Genomic DNA, 17,177 nt, shown 5'->3' with positions numbered 1-17,177 from the left:
AGGCATGATTAGAGAAGGAAAAAAGACACTGTTACAAGAGTTTTTTACAATAAAATGAAGTCTGATCATTCATCATAATCCCTCAGTCTTCCTAGAAGCTTAGGGGATAAAGATGCAAGAAGAAAAAACTGCATATGGATTAAAGATAGATTATCAAACAGTTCTTTATAAATACCAGCGGAAAGGCTTCTTCATAAATCTAGAAAATCCTTTTCCTTTTGGCTCATTAATGTTTGTAATTATATCCTTCTAGCCTCTCTTTAGGAGTGTAAAACCTCTGGTCTGAATTCCATTTCTTTCTTAAATTAATTTGCCCCATAATAAATAGAGTAAGAACTTCGTCATCTGGGGACATCATACACAGACAACCACCCCTACCTTCGTAAAAACCTCTCAGGAATAATGAGTTAACTACACTATACAATTACTTAGCTATCGTAGTTAAACTTTCAGAGACTCTACTCTGAATGGCATAACTGCAGGCCAAAAGCATAAAAAATTATATACAGGTAATGTTGCAGTTAGCTAAATAATATAATAATAATTGTTATTCATTTATATATTACATTTTATTTTAAAGGAGCTTCATATAGAACCATTTTTCAAAAGGAAACAAAGTAATAAAAGGGGAAAGAGGCTACTTTTAAGTAGAGTAACTCAGACCAGGTATAACGTTAGGAAACTATAAGACTTTTACGATCCACAAGATAGGAAGCACTTGACTTTCACAGATATATTATTAGTTTCTGTAACTCATAGAGACCCTTTTTTGATACTGTTGTGTAAAGTACCAAAGCCAGTTTGTTTATTTGTAAAGCTGGGGGAAGCTTAATTTTACCTTTTTGTGTATTATTTTCATCATAATATACCAATAATCTCATAATTGCCATATCTAAAGTCTTTTTCTCCTTCTCCTCCTTGACTTTTTTGTAGTACTTGACACTATTGATCACATCCTCCCACTAGATACACTCTCTATGTTTTGTGATGGTTCTTTTTTGATTCTTCTGTCTGTCTGGCTGACCTCTCCTCAGCTTACTTTGCTGGCTCTTCACCCATGTCATACCTACTAACTGTAGAGGTCCCTCAAAGCTCTCTCTTAAGTCATCTTCTCTTTTCCATCTATACTATCTGACTTGGTGATTTCATCAGTTCCCTGGGATTCAATTATCTCTACACAGATGATTCCCAAATCTATATAGCCAATCCTATGCTCTTTCTTGAACTCCATTCCTACATCATCATCTGCCTTTTGAACATCTCAATCTGTGTATTACATAGATATCTCAAATTCAACATGTGCAAAATAGAACTCATTATCTTTTCCCCCAAACAAATCCCCTCTTCCCAAGTATTATGGAGGGCTTTACTATCCTCCCAGTAATCCAGGCTCCTAACCTCAACTCCTCACTCTCACTCACTCCATATATCCAGTCTCTTGACAAATCTTATCATTTTCTATCTTACAACATTTGTATATATCCCCTTTTCACCGCTCTCTCAGTAACTACCCTAGTTTATGCTCTCCTCATCTCAATTTAGAGTGTTGCAGTTGACTTCTATTTTTTTATTTCCATATTGTTCATTTTTGTAAGAGAATAATCTTATAAAACGAAAACCCCAAAACATAAACCCATATAAACAAGTGAAAAATTGTTTGCTTTGATCCATATTCCAACCCAGACAGTTTTTTTCCTGGAGGTGGATAGCATTCTTTGTCATAAGTACTTCAGAATTGTTCTGGATGATTGTATTGCTGAGAGTAGCTAAGTATCACAGTTGATCATCCCACAATATTGCTATTACTGTGTACAGTGTTTTCCTGGTCCTTCTTAGTTCATTCTGCATCAGTTCACATAAGTCTTTCCAGCTATTTCTGAAATCATCTTTTTCATCATTCCTTATAGCACACTAGTGTTCCATCACCATCATATACCACAATTTGTTCAGCCATTTCCTAATTGATGGATATCCCTTTAGTTTCCAATTCTTTGCCACCACGAAAAGAGCAGCTATAAATATTTTTGTACGAGTAGGTTCTTTCCCTTTTTTTGATCTCTTTGGGATACAGACCTAGTAGTGGTATTACTGGATCAAAGGATATGCATTCTTTTATAGCCTTTTGGGCATAATTCCAAATTGCCCTTCAGAATGATTGGATCATTCACAACTCCAGTAATGCATTATTGTCCCAGTTTTGCCCTATCTCCTCCCACATTTATCATTTTCTTTTACCAACATATTGGCCAATCTGATAGATGTGAAATGTTATCTCAGAGTTGTTTAAATTTACATTTCTCTATAATCAAGAGGGATTTAATACAATTTTTCATATGATTATTGATAGCTTTGATTTATTCATCTGAAAACTTCTTATTCTTATCTTTTGACCACTTGTCAATTGGGGAATAACTTATATTCTTAAAAATTTGATTTAGTTCTTTATATGTTTTGAAATGAGGCCTTTCTGAGAGAAATTTGTTATAAAATTCTTTCCCAGTTTCTTGTTTCCCTTCCAATCTTAAGTTGCTTTGGGTTTGTTGTTTTTTTTTTTTTTTTGCACAAAACCTTTTTTATTTAATCAAAATTATTCGTTTTATACATTGTAATGTTCTTTATCTCTTTTTTGGTCATAAATTCTTCCTGTTTTCATGGATCTGACAGGTAAATTTCTGTGTTCCCCTAATTTACTCATATCACCCTTTATATATAAATTATCTACCTATTTTGACCTTATATTGGTATAGGGTGTGAGTTATTGATCTATAACTAATTTTTGCTATACTGTTTTCCAGTTTTCCAAGCAGTTTTTGTTAAATAGTGAATTCTTATCACAAAAGTTGGAATCTTTGAGTTTATCAAACTCTGGATTACTAAAATCATTTACCCTTAATCTGTTGTCTTGATCCATCCTTCTATTTCTTAGCCAGTACCAAATTGTTTTGATGATTATGTGTAGTTGATTTCTAATTGATCTCCCACCTTTAAGGCTCTCCCCACTATAACCCATATAGCTAAAGTTATTTTCCTAAAACATGGGTTTGCCTATGTGTCTCCTTGTTATCTCCAAGGTCATATTTAAAACCCTCTATTTAGCATTTAAAGTTTTTATCAACTTGGCTCCTTCCTCCCTTTCCAGTTTTATATTTTACTCACCCTCACACCTTCTTTGATCCCTTTCCTTTGTCCTACTTGCTGTTCCCTGTACACAGCACTCCTGTCTTCCATCTTAGTGCCTTTGCACTGCCTCTTCCCCATGCCTGGATTGCTTATACTCCTCCCCTCAGTCTCTGGAAGTTTCTTTGGCTTACTTAAAGACTTAGTTCAAATCCTATAGTCTTCAGGTGGCCTTTTCCTGACCCCTTAGTTCTAGTGCTTTTAACCCTTTGTGATCACTTACCTCCCATCTACTCTAACTTTTATGCATCCTATTGTCTCCTCCATGAGAACGTGAGTTCCTTGAGGTTAGGGACCATTTTTTACCTTTCTTTGTACCCCCTTAGTTTAGCACAGTGCTTGGAACATATATGTACTTAATAAATGTTTGTTGACTGATGAAATATTTGGGAATGGACTATAAAACAGAGAAAAGCTGCTGAGGAAAACATTGAAGAATGAAAAACAAGAAGTGAGAATGAAATCATAGGACTGAAATGGAGAAAATGACTACTAAGGCATAGGAACAGATGGTAAAACAATAGAAGAGATGATTTAGGATTCCCTAGATACAGGTGCCTACCTAGTTTTAAAGTAAATTTAAATTTAAAAGGTATAATTAAACTATCAAAGTCCTATCATAAAAACCATTCCCTGACTTCTCAATACTCTAACACAGGGATTGGCAACATATGGCTCTTGAGCCATATCTGGCTCTTTCTGCAGGAGCCATAAAGTCAATTTTTTTTCAGGAGCTGTTACAGGAGTGCACACTGTTACAAGAGCGCGCACTATGAGCACTGTACGGCTCTCACGAAATTACATTTTAAAAAATGTGGTGTTTATGGCTCTCACGGCCAAAAAGGTTGCCGACCCTTGCTCTAACATACAGACTGGCAATCATGAACATTTTCTGATCTCCTACAACAAAATAGTTTAACATTGTTCCTAAATATCTATTAAGGTGTGAGCATCCAGGTTGTGTTAAAGTTATCCTCAGAATGTGTTATAATTTTTTTTAAGTCCTGCTAGCAGCAATAAATCAGTCTTTTAAAAGCTGGGGCAATTCCAGATCTGTTTGTTTGTTTAATCAGTCTAGTAATTGAACTGTTCCTTCTTTAGACATATCATTTAGAAGAAAAAAATTAGATTTTCTTCTTTTAAATGTCTGTTAATTTAAACTATAATAGGAATCAGTTAAACTGTAGTATTAAGTGTGAGCTTGGCATCAAATAATTTCTATAGAGTAGAGTGGTAAGAATTTCAAGGACAATAGGAGGTACCTAGAATCCCCTAAGGAAATGAAAGAGGTTTTATTTCAAACACTCAACATGAATCCATCCAATTGAAATGCCAAACAGAACTAATCCATTCTATCCAGCAAGGAATTTACAATAATACACAGAAATTCTTTAACACTAGCTCTCCAGCAAAAATGCAGGAAATCAAATTAGCCTTGAGGAAAGTAGTAAAACCATTAGATAAAATCCTTTTACTAACTTGACAAACAGCAAGATCTTTGCTTCAGGAACAAAAACAGTCATATCCGTAAGGTATTACCGCATGGTAATTCCAAATGGAAATAATTTCTTATCCAGTTGAGGAAAGAAGTTGAGTTGAAACTTGTTAATGCCTCAGGAAGATGAGCTTCTTGTTGTGAAGTTAGCCTAATGTTTTATTAATCTCTAGCCACTGGCCCTTTCTGTATAAGAAAGAAAGTCTTCACCAAAGTCTCCCAAATTAAGAAAATCTAGTCTTTTGGGACTCATTAAAGTACAACAATTTAGACCAAATTATACCCCTGAGATTTTAGGGTTTTTTTTTAAATAATGAAGAATAGATGAATGAAAAAGCATTTATTAGTGTTTTGTTATGTGCAGAGCACTGTACTGTAAGTGCTTGAGATATATAAATAGAAAGTAAAAAGTTCTTTCTCTCAAGGGGCTAGCATACTAATGCAGAGAGAGACAGCACGTATAGCACTTTTCAGCTTCAAAGTAAGATGGAAAGGTCCCATAGGATGTAACAGCAAAGCAAACGATAATTCATTATTTTTAATGTCAGTTCTACCAATAAAATCCAATCAGTTAAATCATTTAACAGTGCCCAAGGACTTTGATGGCAAGGATTTGGGGGGATCTTTAGTAGTTTTTTGTGTCTGAAATTCCTGAAGAAGCAACTGACAGGCCACATCTTCATGGGTATTGCTACCCATTAGGCTAAGGTAAAAGCAAGATCAGAAGATTAGGAGCCTGGCACTCCCAGGGCTCTTGGATTTACCTTTCTGTCAATAGTTGGTCATCTGTTGTTGGTGTCAAAGAAGGTAGACCCCTTCTCTGCAAAGGTTTGTCCTCTCATTGATAGTTATGGGGCATGAGCTAGAGGCAGGCCTGGTGGCCTAGAGGCCACTGCTATTTCCAAGGCTTTTTTGGTTTCAGAATCCTGGGCTATCTCCATCTAGATTTCAGGAGAAATCATAAACTGCCTCCTATCTCTCCCTTAGAGTTCCTTGCTACTTTAGCTAGGCTGCTTTGCTTTCAGTTTAGTAGGGGCAGTTGATCCCTTCACTGTAGGAGTTGCTTTCCCTTCCCCTAAATCAGTGGTGGCAAAACTTTTAGAGACCAAGTTCCCAAACTGTCACATGTGAGCTGCCCCCTTACCCCAGATAGGGAGGGAGGAAGTGCTCCCATTGGGCTGCTAAGCAAAGGGACGGGTGATGAAATGTCCTCAGGCATGCATGGAGAAGGGGAGGAGTGCAGCCCTCTCTGGCACATGTACCATATGGCCCTAGATCGGGGGTTGGCAACGCATGGCTCTCGAGCCATATTTGGCTCTTTTATGGGCCAGATATGGCTCTTTCTACAGGAGCCATAAAGACTCAACTTCCTCATCTATAAAATGAAGATAATAATACCTAAAGCACCCAGATCTAAGGGTTGTGAGGCTCAGTGTGTAAAGAAGGAACTTCACACAATTTTAAGTGCTATATAAAGAGTCACAGGAAAAGTCAGGACAAGATCTGGGAACAAAGGAATATTAATAATAATAGCAACCTTTATATAGTGCCTACTATGCCAGGCACAGTGCTAAGCACTTTACAGATATTATCTGATTGAACCTCGCAACAGTTCCTGGAAGTAGATACTATTACATTTTACAATTGAGGAAATTGAAGCAAAGGTTAAGTGACTGGCCCAGAGTCACACAGCCAGTAAGTATTTGAAGTCATATTTGAACTCAGGACTTCCTGACTCAAAACCTGGGACTCTATCCTTTGAGCTACCTATCTACCTACTCCATCTTAGCTGGAATAGAGAATATGTAAAGAGGAATACACTGTAATAAGATTAAAAGGGAATATTGGAGCCATGTTATGGGAAGTCTTAAATATAAAAAGAATTGTATTTTGTTAATGAGATCTTTCAGTGGTTGGAACTCACTGAGAAGGTAGTAATGTAAAAGGCTAATAAGATAGACAGAGGGTTCTGATTTAAAACTTGAGCTTTCAAAAGTATAAACTTAAACATCTGCATTTTAAAAAAATATGTGGATTAAAAGTAAACATTAAGTTTTTAGAAATTCTCTTTTCTGTTCTTTAACTTTTTTTGCTTTATTTTTAGGGTGTTTGTCAGCTGTCAAGTGAAGATGATGAAGCTCCATATCCTTACAGAAGAATTGATATCAGGTATTGTCCACAATATGTCTTTAACCTACTTAAGAAATGTTCTTCTTTGTTTCTCCTTCTTATCTAGTTCTCTTCTAGAAATTAGACAAACCCTGGAGTTTATGTCTTTGTTCATACTAGGCTTGTTTTCTGATTTTCAAGAGATCATCTGTTCCTTCTGCAGATGTTATTCAGTGTGAGAAGGTCTTTAAAGAAATCTGATTCTAAATTCTGACTTCAGTCATTAAACAAATATTCTGTTCTCTACAAAGAAGCAATATATTATAATGAACTATAAATCTTACCTCTTAGTTCTTAAAAAGATTTATGTGTTGAAGGTGTAGCCTGCTAGAGCAAAACATTCAAGGATGTTGCCATTTCACTCTTGCTTTACCCACTGCCTCCTAGCATCCTGTAGTGAATTTCCTTAGCCCTAGCATGGGTATATTTAAGTTCAGATCAACAAAATTTCACTTTCATGGCACTATTTTCTTCAAGCTATCTGGCCATCTAGGCAAGCAGAGTATTTTGAATCCTTAGTATCAATAGACTGGATAGAATTCCATCTATACTTGGATATTCCCTGAGCCATGATGGGCATGTTATTTCATCTCTGGAAGTCAATGCTTCCTTATCCCTAACATAGACATAATAGGAATGTCTGTCTTACCTGCCTATCTCAGTGGGCTATTGGAGCACTATCAGGGTCGTAAAGCACTACCTACATATGATGTTTTTATCATTAGCAACTTTTTTCAGGTGTTTGTTTTTTCCTTCAATGATCCCTTTAAAAATCCTAAAACATTTTGCCCATATTTTTAGATTGATTCCCAAGGACCAGTATTACTGTGGTGTTCTCTACTTTACTGGCAGCGATATTTTCAATAAGAATATGAGGGCCCATGCCCTAGAAATGGGCTTTACAATCAATGAGTATACGATCCGGCCTTTGGGAGTCACTGGTGAGTATTTGTTCTCAACCAAGAAAGTCATTTACAGAGAAATTTTATTCTTAGCAAATTTGACCTGTTAGGAAACTTTCCAGTAAATGATGTGTGCTTTCTAATAAATGTGCTAAAATAAAATCATTTTAGCAAGCCTCTGTATCAGTGACTTAGAGGCAGTACTCAGTACTCAGGACCCAGGAAACATTCCCATTCCCATCAAAGCATAATGCCTGTTAAGGTAACCTTTCTTACACTTGCAAGTTACCTACTTTTTTCCTGTCAACTTATAAGCATTTATTAGGAACCTAATCTGCAAGGCACAATGGATGTAGAGGTATAAACACAAAAATAAAAATAGTCCTGTTTTTCAGGAGTCCTCTAAGAGCTTACATTCTAATAAGAAATTGGACATAAGCGAATACAAGAAAATCTGAAGAGGGAAAAATCACTTAGAACTAGGAAGTCAGGAAAGGCTTACTGTAGCACCTTACCTGAATGTTAAAAGAAATAAAGCATTTTCAGAGAGATTTGTGAAGAGACAGTACATTGCTAGAAAGGGTGTCAGGGTTAACTTGTACATGAAATGTGGAGCACTGGGAACAGCAAGTGGGCCAGTTTGACTTGAATGTAGAGTGTGTGAAATAAGCCTGAAACATTAAGTGGGAAGGGCTTTAAATGCCCAGCTGAGGAGATTTTTATATTTTGGCTTCAGGCAATAGAAAAACCCCCGAAGATCAAATAAGGGAGTGACATGGTCAGACCTGTGTCTTAGGAATATTAATTTGGAGGCTGTATGTTATTAGGTGGCTTAAGACAAGAGGCTTTTGGAAGTTTTCCAGGTAAAGAGGTGATAAGGGAGGGACTCAACAAAGGTTGTGGCTGTGCAAGTGAAGATAAGAGGACAGATGAGAGAGAGAAATCGGCAGGCATTCACTTATGTGCCAGGCACTGGGCAATCAAAATGCAAGAAATAAAACAGTTCTACTCTCAGGATGCTTACATCCTAACATCTCATTACTTGGCAACTAGCTGATTTGGTATGTGGAATAAATAAAATTGATGAGTTGAACATGGCTTAAAAGTTATGAACCTAGGTGACAGGTGCCCCCAACAGAAACAGGAGGAGGAGCAAGTTTGAGAGGAAGATAATAAATTTTGTTTTGAGTTTGAGATGTCTACTAGACATCAAAACCCAGCGAACAATTAGTAATAACAAGGAGAAGCCCATTTTTATTACTTTAAAGATTTTTTTCTAATTCACAGAATAGCTCTTACATACCAAATTAACCTTCATGATATTTATTTATTTGTTGGGGGGGTGATTTTATTTAATTAATTAATTTGGGGTGTTCTCCCATGGTTACAAGATTCATGTTCTTTCCCTCCCCTTTCTCCACTCCCCTTCCGTAGCCTACACTCAATTCCACTGGGTTTTATATGTGTCATTGATCAAAACCTATTTCCATATTGATATTTGCACTAGGGTGATCGTTTAGAGTCTACATCCCCAATCATATCCCCATCAACCCATGTGATCAAGCAGTTGTCCAAATTAACCTTCAAATTAAGTGTTAAGGACATCTAAATAGAAGGCATTGCCTACCCTTCAAAGGACATTAATTAATTCATGACAATAAGATATATATGAACTCACAAAGTGTAAAGTAAATGGAACCAGGAAAACAAAATCCATGGTAATCACAGTGCAAATGAAAAAGGTAGAAAACAAAAATTATAATTATAATGCCCAAGCATATCTAGTAGATATGTCCAGCAGATTAGTTGGAAAAATGCTCTTCCTTCCCCTTCTAGGAATTCTTGTGGGGAAGACTCTTGAGTGTGGAATATTGTTTATACTATCAAATATATTTGATAGGTTGATTTTATTGGACTACTTCCCCCTCATTCAATCTCTGCTTCAAGGGGTGTCTTTCATGGTTGGGGAGGGGAGGGTTGTATTTGGAAATTATGGTGATATAAAAATAAAAGATTAATAGAAAAAAAATTTTTTTTACCATTGTCCATATCTATATTGTATGAACCTCGTTAAAATGTGCCTTATTATATAATTCTACCTTTCTGGGAAGAAAAAAGCTTATAATATTTTATGTGTATACACACATATGTACTTATCTATATATACAAAATGCAGTTAGAGCTGTTTATAAATATGGATTTTGTGACTACTTAACATTTAAGTTAAGTCTAAGTTCACAGTAGCTACAGTGAAGGTCCAATAGGAAGATAAATTAGTGCCATTTAAAAGAGTCTCGATACTATGGCTGAAGAGCCCAAAAGTTCCATTTGTGGTTTGGGTATGTACCTAACAGAATTCCTTAAAAACCCAGGCAGAGAAGAGAGATCTAATCTCTGCTGCATCACCTTTTGTTCTGAAGAATGGTCCCCTCACAACTCTCAATTCTGAAGCCATAAGAATAAAACTCCAGAATCTTGTCTTTAGAAATCTTTTTCCACCTTCCCTATGTTATAGGAGTTGCTGGAGAACCCCTCCCAGTGGACAGTGAGAAAGACATCTTTGATTATATCCAGTGGAAATACCGAGAACCCAAAGACAGAAGCGAGTGATGCCTTTGACAGTACCAAGAACCACCACATAGCAATGTTTATTTCTTGAACTTTACTTCTGTAAGGGTCTTTACTGTTTATAAATGATAGCTTCTTCTTCACTTTTTAGCCTTGTAATCATTAAAATGTCCAGCACAATCAAATGGTATTATTCTTATTTTATTAGCAAATAGGTCAATTTAAATATGTACATTTTATTCATGTTTATTTTTTACTAAAGAATTAAGATAAATGCCATGAAGAGAGAGAAAGAAAGCCAATTGATTTCTGATAGAGATTCTAATTTACCACTTTTTATCCAATTAAAAAAGATTTCTCAGTGCTTCTTCCTAGGCCCCAACTGTACTTCCACCAGATACATTGTGTGTAGGCTTCAGGAAGGGAAAATAGCTTATTTGTCTAGAAATTAGAGATTTTCATAAATCCATCTCACTCCCCTATTGATCCCATATTTTGGGGGGACTAAAACTTATAACTTAAACAGCTGCAATTTCCCTTGAAAAAGAACTAGCAATCATAAGTTTGTTTCTAAATCAAAATAGTTCATCTGCTTATGTTTTACAAGGATTAAAACTGTCTTCCCTTTTTCTTGGCCTTATCATTCAAGTGTTATGGATAAATATCATAAGTACAAACTGTAGGTTTTTAGAAGTGAAATGTCTATTTCCAGTTCTAGAATACCTTGGGAGTTATAGTTCCATTACACATAAAAATAAGTCATCTGCTTAGTAAAACCTTTTTTCTAATACTGCATTTAATTTAAACTATCAAATAGTTTCACCTATGCATGATGATATGGCATTTTTGCCTTAATGGAAGAGAAATCAGTATCAAAACAGCAGTTATTTGGTTTACCAATATTTACAGGGATTATTTTCACTATTAGTCTGCAGGAATTAATAATCTTGCCTTCGGACTCCTTCACTTTTCTTCCATGTCTGTCAAGAAACCACTTTAAAGGTTTATTATTAAGTGAGTCACCAAGTTAAAACTACATTTTTTTGTTTTCAGGGACCTCAGTTTTCATGTACATTGAAGAACACAGACAGACAAAGAACCAGCTCCTTTTCCACCATGGTTTACAGTAGTAATTCCAAAGTATCAGACAGTTAGTCTAGCTTTCAGTTACTTCAAATGGTGCATGATCCTATTACAAGAAATGTCTATATTAAAGGCTTTAAGAATCGGTTTGAGTTTTGTATTTCCACAAGATTCTTAAGAGACTAGATTTTCTGACAGACTCTTAAACGAGAGTGTTGTCGAGGCCCAGTACTTTGACTTCGGCAAAACAGTCCAGGACCACAGTCACAGCGCTGGAAGATTTCTGGAGCTTGAGCACCATCTTTATGGCCACGTCTAGAACAAACTTGCCCCTCCAGGAGGACTGGCTTACAAATTTTTGTCCAAAAATGGCGAGCACAGCAAAGTCCAGGATTGCAGTCAAAAGTTCGTAGACAACTTTCTCCTTCTTGCCCTGTAGGAAAATCAAGATAGGTTTTTAATAGTACTGCATGAAAAATGGAGAGTGCTAAAGTTGTAAAGAGTGGGAGGGGCTGCAATGCTACCTGTCAGACAGGTCTAGAATGGTTAGGCTGCCTTTTTATTCAGTGCACTATAATTTAAATGGCTTAATGAATTCCATAGCTTAGCATTCTGTTAGGTATTTTTGTATAACTTTTGAGGGACTGTATTTTGCAGTATTTAGTCTGTGTCAAAACATTTTTTTAAAAAATTCTATAGGTTTCTAAAAAACTTTCAGTAAGAAACATCTTTAAGGCATTAATATCAAAATCAAATAGAAACAGCTCCCTGCAGGCCATATTCTGACTCAAAAAAAAAAAAAAACAATGTTATCTGCTTTATTGTTTCCCAGTTATTTCCCAATTACATTTTAATCTGATTGCCCTTGCTAGTTTTTCAAGCCACAATTTTAACATGACTGCTTTAAGGGTATATGTTGGATTAGATTAGGCTACTAATGTCCCTTCCACCTCTCAAAATCAATGCTTTTAGGTTCCCATGGGATTGGGGGCTGGACCAGCATTAAGCTTTCATACCTAAAAATTACCATGAAATAGTCTTAGTACAAATGATTTTATGTGTACCATTTTTAGAGGGGAAATTATTGCCATCTGTTTTCTTACAGAAAACATTCTAATCATAGAGTTATCTCAAAATTCTGTGGGATAGCTTAGGATCTTCTATTCTAGTAATATATATTATAAACTAAAAGAAAATGAAACATAAAGAAAAAGTCACTTAATTTGGTTGTTTCTTTTGTTTTTCCACAAATAAAAAGAGTACAATTCTTTTACTAGTGCAGTCTAAGGGTCAGGAGATATCAGCTGGTGGGTTCTCTTGTCAACAATTAATTTGGGATTAGCGTATTCATGTTGTACTGCACTGATTTCTGCTTTTCCAATTTCACGTCCCCTACCCCCTCAGCCCAGATTTGTTCTTTATCCACTATCTCCCATAAGGTTGAGCCTGCTGCTTTTCTACAGGACCAGGTTAGAGAGAATACAGAGAAAAAAAGTTACTGTAATACTGTACTGAAGAAGGCAGGTTTTGTTTCAACTAGTTCCTTAATCCCAGAAGCCTAGAGGAAAAAAGAAAATTGTTTTACTAAATACTATGTTACGGTGTTACCCTTACCTTTACTGCCTTGAGGTTTATTAGTGTTGGGCTTCTTTTTGGGCTTGCTTTCTTGAATTGGGTGCTGAGTTGTCCCCTTAGAATCCAGGCCTTCCTGGTCATCATTTCTCTCCAGGACTGGGGTTGTGTCTTCAATGAGTGTACAAACATCTGAGGGACAGTCATTCAAGACTAGTTACAGATTTTGGAGGCAAGCACACAAGCATATCATACTAGTTTTAGCAGCACCTGTGTTTTCTACTTCTATGTTACTTTATGCTCATTGCATGTTTCAGTACCTCAAAAAACCATTATTTCATCATTATTCATACACCCTCCAGTGATGCAGAACATAACTCCGATAGATTTGAACTGCTTTGGCCAAAAAATGGATTGCCTGACAGTTTGTTACATATTTTGTATTATCCTGGTACAATGCAAGGTCTTGAGAACCAAGACTGTTTGTTTTTATCTCTGTATCTCCAGTAACTTTTAATAAATGTTTATTAAATTCACACACACACACACATCTATACAGTATACGCTTCAAGCTATTCCAGGTTGGTAAAGGTTCTACTTGTGGTCCATTGGCATAACCCGCACGGGTCACTAATGCACTATGATGAGACATAGAGGGTGACTTCGGTGGAAGATTTTTTTATATATGTCCTAGAGCAGTGATGGGCAAACTTCTTAAAGAGGGGGCCAAAAGAAAGGAAATACTCATCTGTCAGTCTGTTTCTAAGGCAACTCTTTAGAAGTTTCATTGTATTGTATCCTACTCATCATATTCGTCAGATTAGGAATAATGTCACACAGCCAGATAGGACATTTCAGGGGGCCACATCTGGCCCACAGGCCGTAGTTTGCCCATCACTGATCTAGACAGTGCAAGTCCTCTTGTCATTAAGAGAGGAATGTATGAAGTACGTGGACTAATTTTAAGATACAGCATTAAATTTCAGATCATTAACTTTTAAGTGACAAATTGTCAACACTGATACAACTAAGAATGACTCATTAAGCATTATTTGAGTTAAGGAAGCATAAGTTAAAGTGAAAACGACAAGGAACCGTCTAGCTCTTTTATACATGGTTCATGTACAGGGTCAGAAAGGCTGTCTATACCACCGAATGCACTGCCTTTGCATGGATTCATGCCTGCTTACCATTGACACAGAGAGACCCTGGGCAGCACATGCCATTACGATGGCACCGTCTCCGCAACCCCCGGCACATGGCACAGATTGGCTTTTCATCTCTGGATCTGAGGCAGAATTTTTTGGCACCACAGTCTCTGTCATTCAAACACTGTGAAGAACCCTGTGGAGTAAAAAATATTTCCATTGAATACAAAATACAGACTAAGAGAATCAATATTTTAAATATCTCAAAGGGCTTCGAGTAGAGGAAACCTTAAAGGTTATCTGTCTAATCCACCTTCCTCATTTTTCCTTAAGGACCTGAGGTGTAGAGAAGCAAAGCCAGGATGAGTTATATGGCTGCACTTTAAAATTCCCTCCAACAAGCATTTATTATCTACTCTATGCCACCTTCATCCAAGAGGCCGGGCTTCTGAAGATCCTGGAATGTCATGCAGTTGTATTTGTCTTTACACCATTCATGGAATTGCCATTGCTCTTTGTGAACCTTCCAAAAAATGCAGTGCTTTGGCATATAGTAAAGGATGCCAAGGAACAAAATGAATTTGTTAGGCTCTTTATCCTTAAAATGGCTTTTCTAGAGTGCCCCATGTTCAGCTCTTTTCTTTCTATGAGCCTCAATATACTGTAGGTTTAATTTTAGAATGAATCTTAGGGGGAACAGCTGGGTGGCTCAGTGGATGGAGAGCCAGACTTAAAGAAGGGTTCAAATCTGGCCTCAGACATTTCCTAGCTGTGTGACCCTGGGCAAGTCACTTGACCCCAATTGCCTAGCCCTTATCACTCTTCTGCCTTGGACCTAATACACATTAAGGGTTTAAAAAAATAAAGAATGAGTCTCAGCATCTCATTGTTGAGGGCCCAGAATATTAGGCTCACTTTATGTATGGAAAAAGACAAATCTCATCGTGTAAATCAACAAATGGACACCAGAGCCAAGGCACCATATTTTACTAGATTCCTATTGCCTATGTCAGTGCCCTGGCTCAGATGGAGACAACTATCCATTTTAACGATTTTGTTCTAAAACCTGCGACTTCAACAGTGATCCGGATCCAGCATGCCAGATGCCAAGCATTTAACCCCAGCCCAGACCAAGCTTTACCTTGCGAGGGTCTTGCACTTCAGCAGAACTCTTGATGATGTTCGAATCCAGAACCAAGGCTCCCAGGGGAGAGCACAGATAGCTTAGTCCCAGCAAGAAAACTACCACCATTCTTCAGGTGTCCAGATCCCAGGTTTGCTGTTCTCAGGAGGCTACAGTTTTCCCTCACTCTCTGCCTCTCTGCACAGGGGCTTCTACAAACTGGGATTGGGTTTGCCAAGACTTAAGAATATAAAGCCTCACAGAGTTTTTTCTGCAGCAGAAGACAATTTCAAGGCTAAGTAATGTGTGTGAAATGTGATGAATGAAACCTGACCAGTAGGCTCCTTCCTGAAGTATTTATAGCCAGATGTGCCCATTTCTCTCATCCTCTCCCCCCCTCCCAACATTTCCTTCCTCTTCAGCCCACACAGGCTTCAACAAATCCCTTCAAATCTGTTTGATCAATAGTTCAAAACAAGGACTCAATAGAGTGAGAGAGGAGGCCGGGCAGCAGCAGCCTCTTCTCCTCCTGGGGCTGAATCCCTCCTAATTATTGCATATCAAAGTGAGTTCAAAGGGCTCCAAGAGGAGCAGGATGTCTGTATCAAAGGCAAACTCTGATAATCACCTGCATTTCCTACCTTCAATAATCCTTTGCAAAAAAAAAAGAAAGAAAGAAAGTCTAAGATCTGTTTTCACAGCTAATTGTGCTCAAAGAAAGAATGATTCATATTGGCCTCTATGCAAGAGAGGATGCCAAAAATTAATGAGTTACAAAATATACTGAGAACCTTTAAACTGCCTCAGATAGTGAAAAAGGTAGAAAACACCTTCTGATTAGCTCTGGGATCCAGATGTAAAAATCCTACCAGCTTAAAAGCAACTGCCAAAATAACACCTGTTCCAACTAAATATCAATTTGGAAAGAAGCTGCGATGTACCTTAAAATGAAACAAAATTGTTTGAAGTTAAGGTTAATTAATTCAGAAAAAGATGAGATCCATTAAAAAATCAAAATCTCTTTTTGATGTTATAGATGGTAGCAAAAAGCCCATTTTTTACTGAGTTATATAACCGCTTTTGAAAGAACTAACAGAAGGCTATTGGTTTATTTTATATGTGATGTAATTTATATCACATTCTTTCGAATTAAATGGAAGCAGACTCCTTGTACTGGCTGATTTCAGAACTATCTTGACCCATTTCCAAGCTTCTTAATTAGAAATTGCTTTACTCCAGCTCCAGCTCCTTCCTATCCAATTGTTTTTTCCATCAGCACAGTCAAGAAGTCAGGTAGCTGGACATATCTTAAGTACTTTAAAATTGGAGCCTCAAGAGAGGTCAAAGTAATTGCTCCTTTCCCTCTTCATTGTCATCGTTTTTCAGTTTAAACTCATTCCAGGATTTCAGATGTGAGGTGTTTCTAACTGACTTCAACTGTGATCACATTTTCATTTGTGGCTTATCGAGTTTCCAGATGCTATCACAATATATCAATACATTGGAATTTACCCCCTTTTTTTTTTCATTTTTCCCTTTTTTTATTTAGAATATTTTTCCATTTTACATGATTTATGATCCCCCTCCCTGCCTCTTTCCTTCCCCCTCCAAAAGCCAACAAGCAGTTCCACTGGGTTATACGTGTATCATTGTCTTTGGAATTTATCTAAATCTTCCTTGACAAATATGAGATCTCTCCATTTTGAAACCAACCATAGATGATAACCAACATAAAATGAGTTACACGGATTACGCAAGATCCAAGTTTTTACTGTAAGATTCTTTCTTCCCTTCCATAGCCTTACCAGACTATTTACTGCTTATAAAGTGTAATGGTAGCCATTTTTGCTCATTTTTCCCTCTCACTGGAGAAAATGCACTTTAATAAGATAGCAAGTATGTGGCCTTAGAGATAAATAACAAGAGTCCCTTTGGCCAAA

At 36.9% G+C, this 17,177-nt stretch overlaps 2 protein-coding genes across 2 annotated transcripts in view; one reads left to right on the top strand and one right to left on the bottom strand.

The window, feature by feature from the left end:
• POLB (DNA polymerase beta) overlaps window positions 1-10,454 on the top strand; it is a 30,187-nt gene extending 19,733 nt beyond the window's left edge. The window contains exons 12-14 of the mRNA XM_044663540.1: window positions 6,777-6,841; window positions 7,643-7,782; window positions 10,259-10,454. Of these exons, the coding sequence (XP_044519475.1) occupies window positions 6,777-6,841; window positions 7,643-7,782; window positions 10,259-10,353 (300 nt within the window). The 3' untranslated portion in view covers window positions 10,354-10,454. The remainder of the gene's footprint in view (window positions 1-6,776; window positions 6,842-7,642; window positions 7,783-10,258) is intronic.
• A 91-nt stretch (window positions 10,455-10,545) lies between these two features.
• On the bottom strand, window positions 10,546-16,308 carry DKK4 (dickkopf WNT signaling pathway inhibitor 4). Its single transcript, XM_044663546.1, has 4 exons — window positions 15,256-16,308; window positions 14,157-14,310; window positions 13,009-13,158; window positions 10,546-11,827 (listed from the first exon to the last, which is right to left on the bottom strand). The coding sequence occupies exons 1-4, from the start codon at window positions 15,364-15,366 to the stop codon at window positions 11,577-11,579; spliced, it is 666 nt and encodes a 221-aa protein (XP_044519481.1). The 5' UTR covers window positions 15,367-16,308; the 3' UTR covers window positions 10,546-11,576.
• Window positions 16,309-17,177: the final 869 nt, after the last annotated feature.

This window comes from Gracilinanus agilis, chromosome 2 (genome assembly GCF_016433145.1).
Source record: "Gracilinanus agilis isolate LMUSP501 chromosome 2, AgileGrace, whole genome shotgun sequence".
Taxonomy (NCBI): domain Eukaryota; kingdom Metazoa; phylum Chordata; class Mammalia; order Didelphimorphia; family Didelphidae; genus Gracilinanus; species Gracilinanus agilis.
This window is presented reverse-complemented; position numbering and strand designations above follow the sequence as displayed.